The 8,130-nt window shown below is 52.3% G+C and overlaps 1 protein-coding gene across 1 annotated transcript in view; it reads left to right on the forward strand.

Moving 5' to 3' along the window:
• lias (lipoic acid synthetase) overlaps positions 1–7,604 on the forward strand; it is a 17,719-nt gene extending 10,115 nt beyond the window's left edge. Inside the window, exons 8-11 of the mRNA XM_046337594.1 lie at positions 2,695–2,840; positions 4,237–4,307; positions 4,450–4,561; positions 7,299–7,604. Of these exons, the coding sequence (XP_046193550.1) occupies positions 2,695–2,840; positions 4,237–4,307; positions 4,450–4,561; positions 7,299–7,351 (382 nt within the window). The 3' untranslated portion in view covers positions 7,352–7,604. The remainder of the gene's footprint in view (positions 1–2,694; positions 2,841–4,236; positions 4,308–4,449; positions 4,562–7,298) is intronic.
• Positions 7,605–8,130: the final 526 nt, after the last annotated feature.

The following is an 8,130-nucleotide window of genomic DNA, read 5'->3' on the forward strand; positions in this document are numbered from 1 at the left end:
TGACCCTATTCCCTATACAGGGGACTACGTTTGACTCGGGCCCTGACCCCTATGTGACCCTATTCCCTATACAGGGGACTACGTTTGACTCGGGCCCTGACCCTTACGTGACCCTATTCCCTATACAGGGGACTACGTTTGACTCGGGCCCTGACCCCTATGTGACCCTATTCCCTATACAGGGGACTACGTTTGACTCGGGCCCTGACCCCTACGTGACCCTATTCCCTATACAGGGGACTACGTTTGACTCGGGCCCTGACCCCTATGTGACCCTATTCCCTATACAGGGGACTACGTTTGACTCGGGCCCTGACCCCTACGTGACCCTATTCCCTATACAGGGGACTACGTTTGACTCTGGCCCTGACCCCTACGTGACCCTATTCCCTATACAGGGGACTACGTTTGACTTGGGCCCTGACCCCTACGTGACCCTATTCCCTATACAGGGGACTACGTTTGACTCGGGCCCTGACCCCTACGTGACCCTATTCCCTATACAGGGGACTACGTCTGACCTGCTCCACTGTGAACCCAATGAAAGGAAACAGCTGTAGCCTGGGTTCCAGTCTGTTTCTCCCTGACCTGCTCCACTGTGAACCCAATGAAAGGAAACAGCTGTAGCCTGGGTTCCAGTCTGTTTCTCCCTGACCTGCTCCACTGTGAACCCAATGAAAGGAAACAGCTGTAGCCTGGGTTCCAGTCTGTTTCTCCCTGACCTGCTCCACTGTGAACCCAATGAAGGGTAACAGCTGTAGCCTGGGTTCCAGTCTGTTTCTCCCTGACCTGCTCCACTGTGAACCCAATGAAGGGTAACAGCTGTAGCCTGGGTTCCAGTCTGTTTCTCCCTGACCTGCTCCACTGTGAACCCAATGAAGGGTAACAGCTGTAGCCTGGGTTCCAGTCTGTTTCTCCCTGACCTGCTCCACTGTGAACCCAATGAAGGGTAACAGCTGTAGCCTGGGTTCCAGTCTGTTTCTCCCTGACCTGCTCCACTGTGAACCCAATGAAAAGAAACAGCTGTAGCCTGGGTTCCAGTCTGTTTCTCCCTGACCTGCTCCACTGTGAACCCAATGAAAGGAAACAGCTGTAGCCTGGGTTCCAGTCTGTTTCTCCCTGACCTGCTCCACTGTGAACCCAATGAAAGGAAACAGCTGTAGCCTGGGTTCCAGTCTGTTTCTTCCTGACCTGCTCCACTGTGAACCCAATGAAGGGTAACAGCTGTAGCCTGGGTTCCAGTCTGTTTCTCCCATCATTCCAGTGACACCGAGTACAAGGAGTGGAATGTTAACACAACAGGTTCTGGATTCCAGGCTACTTCTATTTTTCTTCATGGATTCCCCAGTGAACCGTATTTGCCCCCCCCTCCCCCCCTCTCCCCCATGGTGCAGTAGACTTCCTGTCCACCAGGAAGTGGGAAGGAGACGATGGACTTGGTGTGAAGGAACTGTCTTTGTTAAGAGGTTGTAATACCGACTCTGACCAGCAGGTGGCAGCAAAACGCCCCCCATTTTTTAAATAGAAACTTGACTGTTGGACCACGTCTATCCTAGACAATAACCTTCATATAATGGACTCTGGTCCAACTTAGTGCACTTCATAGGGAATAGGGTGCACTTCATAGGGAATAGGGTGCACTTCATAGGGAATAGGGTGCACTTCATAGGCAACAGGGTGCACTTCATAGGGAATAGGGTGCACTTCATAGGGAATAGGGTGCACTTCATAGGGAATAGGGTGCACTTCATAGGGAATAGGGCGCACTTCATAGGGAACAGGGCGCAGTTCATAGGGAACAGGGTGCACTTCATAGGGAATAGGGTGCACTTCATAGGGAATAGGGTGCACTTCATAGGGAACAGGGTGCACTTCATAGGGAATAGGGTGCACTTCATAGGGAATAGGGTGCACTTCATAGGGAACAGGGTGCACTTCATAGGGAATAGGGTGCACTTCATAGGGAATAGGGTGCACTTCATAGGGAATAGGGCGCATGTCAAATGAAGTGCACTTCATAGGGAATAGGGTGCACTTCATAGGGAATAGGGTGCACTTCATAGGGAATAGGGTGCACTTCATAGGGAATAGGGTGCACTTCATAGGGAATAGGGTGCACTTCATAGGGAATAGGGCGCATGTCAAATGAAGTGCACTTCATAGGGAATAGGGTGCACTTCATAGGGAATAGGGTGCACTTTATAGGGAATAGGGTGCACTTCATAGGCAACAGGGTGCACTTCATAGGCAACAGGGTGCACTTCATAGGCAACAGGGTGCACTTCATAGGGAACAGGGTGCACTTCATAGGGAATAGGGTGCACTTCATAGGGAATAGGGCGCAGTTCATATGAAGTGCACTTCATAGGGAATAGGGTGCACTTTATAGGGAATAGGGTGCACTTTATAGGGAATAGGGTGCACTTTATAGGGAATAGGGTGCACTTCATAGGCAACAGGGTGCACTTCATAGGGAATAGGGTGCACTTCATAGGGAACAGGGTGCACTTCATAGGGAATAGGGTGCACTTCATAGGGAATAGGGCGCATGTCAAATGAAGTGCACTTCATAGGGAATAGGGCACCATTTGGGACTGGTTTCAAAGGTTTTTGCAGTTCACCGTCGAGTCTGAATATATTGTCCGTAACTTACTGACGGAAAAGAAATCATTTTATGACCTTTTGAACCCACAGACACGTCCGTGATCCGCGGGCGAACATCGACCAATCCCTGAATGTCCTGCGTCACGCCAAGGCCGTCAAACCAGACATTCTCACCAAGACCTCCATCATGTTGGGTCTCGGAGAGACGGACCTGCAGATTTATAACACACTGACTGGTACACACACACACACACACACACACACACGTCTGGGAGAGACGGACCTGCAGATTTATAACACACTGACCGGACACACACACACACACACACACACACACACACACACACACACACACACACACACACACACACACACACACACACACACACACGTCTGGGAGAGACGGACCTGCAGATTTATAACACACTGACTGGTACACACACACACACACACACACACACACACACACACGTCTGGGAGAGACGGACCTGCAGATTTATAACACACTGACCGGTACACACACACACACACACCTACACACACACCTACACACACACACACACACACACACACACACACACACACACACACACACACACACACACACACACACACACACACACACGTCTGGGAGAGACGGACCTGCAGATTTATAACACACTGACTGGTACACACACACACACACACACACACACACACACACACACACACACACACACACACACACACGTCTGAGAGAGACGGACCTGCAGATTTATAACACACACACACACACACACACACACACACACACACACACACACACACACACACACACACACACACACGTCTGGGAGAGACGGACCTGCAGATTTATAACACACTGACTGGTACACACACACACACACACGTCTGAGACGGACCGACAGATTTATAACACACTGACTGGTACACACACACACACACACACACACACACACACACACACACACACACACACACACACACACACACGTCTGAGAGAGACGGACCTGCAGATTTATAACACACACACACACACACACACACACACACACACACACACACACACACACACACACACACACACACACACACACACACGTCTCGGAGAGACGGACCTGCAGATTTATAACACACTGACTGGTACACACACACACACACACGTCTGAGACGGACCGACAGATTTATAACACACTGACTGGTACACACACACCTACACCTACACCTACACACACACACACACACACACACACACACACACACACACACACACACACACACACACACACACACACACACACGTCTGAGAGAGACGGACCTGCAGATTTATAACACACACACACACACACACACACACACACACACACACACACACACACACACACACACACACACACACACACACACACACGTCTGACAGAGACGGACCTGCAGATTTATAACACACTGACCGGTACACACACACACACACACACACACGTCTGAGAGAGACGGACCGCCAGATTTATAACACACTGACCGGTACACACACACACACACACACACACACACACACACACACGTCAGGGAGAGACGAACAGATTATATATTTGTCACCAGTAACGGTGTTGTTGTTGTTGTTGTTGTTGACAGAGCTGAGAGAGGCAGGAGTGGATTGTCTAACACTGGGACAGTACATGCAGCCCACTAAACGCCACCTCAAGGTACAGCACACACACACACACACACACACACACACACACACACACACACACACACACACACACACACACACAGAGCCAGGCAGCAGGATTTCAGTTCAGAATAACTGTGTGTGTGTGTGTGTGTGTGTGTGTGTGTGCGCAGGTGGAGGAGTATGTGACTCCTGAGAGGTTTGTCCACTGGGAGGAGGTGGGGAAGGAGATGGGATTCGTCTACACAGCCAGCGGACCCTTAGTGCGCTCCTCATACAGAGCAGGTCAGACCCACACCGAGACCCACACCGAGACCCACACCGAGACCCACACCGAGACCCACACCGAGACCCAGACAGACACGGAGACCCAGACAGACACGGAGACCCAGACAGACACGGAGACCCAGACAGACACTGAGACCCACACAGAGACACGGAGACCCAGACAGACACGGAGACCCACGGAGACACACACAGAGACACGGAGACCCACACGGAGACCCACACAGACAAGGAGACCCACGGAGACCCACGGAGACACGGAGACCCAGACAGACACGGAGACCCAGACAGACACGGAGACCCAGACAGACACGGAGACCCACGGACCCACGGAGACCCAGACAGACACGGAGACCCACGGAGACACGGAGACCCAGACAGACACTGAGACCCACGGAGACCCAGACAGACACGGAGACCCACAGAGACCCAGACAGACACGGAGACCCACAGAGACCCAGACAGACACGGAGACCCACGGAGACACGGAGACCCACGGAGACCCAGACAGACACGGAGACCCAGACAGACACGGAGACCCACGGAGACACGGAGACCCAGACAGACACGGAGACCCAAGGAGACCCAGACAGACACACAGACCCAGACAGACACGGAGACCCACAGAGACCCAGACAGACACGGAGACCCACGGAGACACGGAGACCCACGGAGACCCAGACAGACACGGAGACCCAGACAGACACGGAGACCCACGGAGACACGGAGACCCAGACAGACACGGAGACCCACGGAGACCCAAGGAGACCCAGACAGACACGGAGACCCAGACAGACACGGAGACCCAGACAGACACGGAGACCCACAGAGACACGGAGACATAAATATGGATACTACTAATCAGAGTTGATTCATTCACCTCCTTATAAATTAAAACTCAGATTAACTCACTCCGCCCTCTCCACCCCTCTCATTCTCTACCCCTCTCATTCTCCACCCCTCTCATTCTCCACTCCTCTCATTCTCCACTCCTCTCATTCTTCACCCCTCTCCACCCCTCTCATTCTCCACCCCTCTCATTCTCCACCCCTCTCCACCCCTCTCATTCTCTACCCCTCTCATTCTCTACCCCTCTCATTCTCCACCCCTCTCATTCTCCACCCCTCTCATTCTCCACCCCTCTCATTCTCCACCCCTCTCATTCTCCACCCCTCTCATTCTCCACCCCTCTCCACCCCCTCATTCTCCACCCCTCTCATTCTCTACCCCTCTCATTCTCTACCCCTCTCATTCTCTACCCCTCTCATTCTCCACCCCTCTCATTCTCCACCCCTCTCATTCTCCACCCCTCTCATTCTCTACCCCTCTCATTCTCCACCCCTCTCATTCTCCACCCCTCTCATTCTCCACCCCTCTCATTCTCCACCCCTCTCATTCTCCACCCTCTCATTCTCCACCCCTCTCATTCTCCACCCCTCTCATTCTCACCCCTCTCATTCTCCACCCCTCTCATTCTCTACCCCTCTCATTCTCTACCCCTCTCATTCTCCACCCCTCTCATTCTCCACCCCTCTCATTCTCCACCCCTCTCATTCTCCACCCCTCTCATTCTCCACTCCTCTCATTCTCCACTCCTCTCATTCTGCACTCCTCTCATTCTCCACCCCTCTCATTCTCCACTCCTCTCATTCTTCACCCCTCTCCACCCCTCTCATTCTTCACCCCTCTCCACCCCTCTCATTCTCCACCCCTCTCCACCCCTCTCATTCTCCACCCCTCTCCACCCCTCTCATTCTCCACCCCACTCCATTCTCCACCCCTCTCCACCCCTCTCATTCTCTACCCCTCTCATTCTCCACCCCTCTCATTCTCCACCCCTCTCATTCTCCACCCCTCTCATTCTCCACCCCTCTCATTCTCCACCCCTCTCATTCTCCACCCCTCTCCACCCCTCTCCACCCCTCTCATAAAGGGGTAATTCCTCTCATTCTCCACCCCTCTCATTTCCACCCCTCTCATTCTCTACCCCTCTCATTCTCCACCCCTCTCATTCTCCACCCCTCTCATTCTCCACCCCTCTCATTCTCCACCCCTGGGAATTCTCCACCCCTCTCCACCCCTCTCCACCCCTCTCATTCTCCACCCCTCTCATTCTCCACCCCTCTCATTCTCCACCCCTCTCATTCTCCATCCTCTCATTCTCCACCCCTCTCATTCTCCACCCCTCTCATTCTCCACTCCTCTCCACCCCTCTCATTCTCCACCACTCTCATTCTCCACCCCTCTCATTCTCTACCCCTCTCATTCTCTACCCCACTCCATTCTCCACCCCTCTCCACCCCTCTCATTCTCCACCACTCTCATTCTCCACCCCTCTCATTCTCCACTCCTCTCATTCTCCACCCCTCTCCACCCCTCTCATTCTCCACCCCTCTCATTCTCCACCCCTCTCATTCTCCACTCCTCTCATTCTCCACCCCTCTCCACCCCTCTCCACCCCTGGGAAGATCCACCCCTCTCCACCCCTCTCATTCTCTACCCCACTCCATTCTCCACCCCATTCTCCACCCCTCTCATTCTCCACCCCTCTCATTCTCCACCCCTCTCATTCTCCACCCCTCTCATTCTCCACCCCTCTCATTCTCCACCCCTCTCATTCTCCACCCCTCTCATTCTCCACCCCTCTCATTCTCCACCCCTCTCATTCTCCACCTCTCATTCTCCACCCCTCTCATTCTCCACCCTCTCATTCTCCACCCCTCTCATTCTCTCTCAGGTGAGTTCTTCCTGAAGAATCTGTTAGAGAAGAGGAAGGCAGGGGCAGAATAACCTGATCACCTGGACTCACCTTTACCTGAATCCTAAGGGACGTCTCCTCCTTTCAGAGGCCTCTCTCCCTCCATAAAGCTACTCTACATACACTGTATTACAATATAATATACTACAATATCTACAATATAAAGTTCTCCGATCCAGAATATGAGCTACTACAGGACTCTGTTCATGTTGATGTCTCGTTCTGTACATTATAACCAGTGATGTAGTGGGGGGTAATTACCTGGGAAGATAAAGGGGGTAATTACCTGGGAAGATAAAGGAGGGGGGGGTAATTACCTGGGAAGATAAAGGGGGTAATTACCTGGGAAGATAAAGGAGGGGGGTAATTACCTGGGAAGATAAAGGGGGTAATTACCTGGGAAGATAAAGGAGGGGGGGTAATTACCTGGGCAGATAAAGGGGGGTAATTACCTGGGAAGATAAAGGAGGGGGGGGGGTAATTACCTGGGAAGATAAAGGAGGGGGTAATTACCTGGGAAGATAAAAGGGGGGTAATTACCTGGGAAGATAAAGGGGGTAATTACCTGGGAAGATAAAGGGGGTAATTACCTGGGAAGATAAAGGGGGTAATTACCTGGGAAGATAAAGGATGGGGGGGGTAAATACCTGGGAAGATAAAAGGGGGGTAAATACCTGGGAAGATAAAGGAGGGGGGGGGGGTAAATACCTGGGAAGACCCTCCACTCCACCACAGGCTATAGATGTATGATCCCTATCAGTCAGCAACACACATTCACACAGTCAACCTGAGTTGACCAACGCATCAGGAG

This window comes from Oncorhynchus gorbuscha, unplaced genomic scaffold, assembly GCF_021184085.1.
Source record: "Oncorhynchus gorbuscha isolate QuinsamMale2020 ecotype Even-year unplaced genomic scaffold, OgorEven_v1.0 Un_scaffold_1478, whole genome shotgun sequence".
Lineage (NCBI taxonomy): Eukaryota > Metazoa > Chordata > Actinopteri > Salmoniformes > Salmonidae > Oncorhynchus > Oncorhynchus gorbuscha.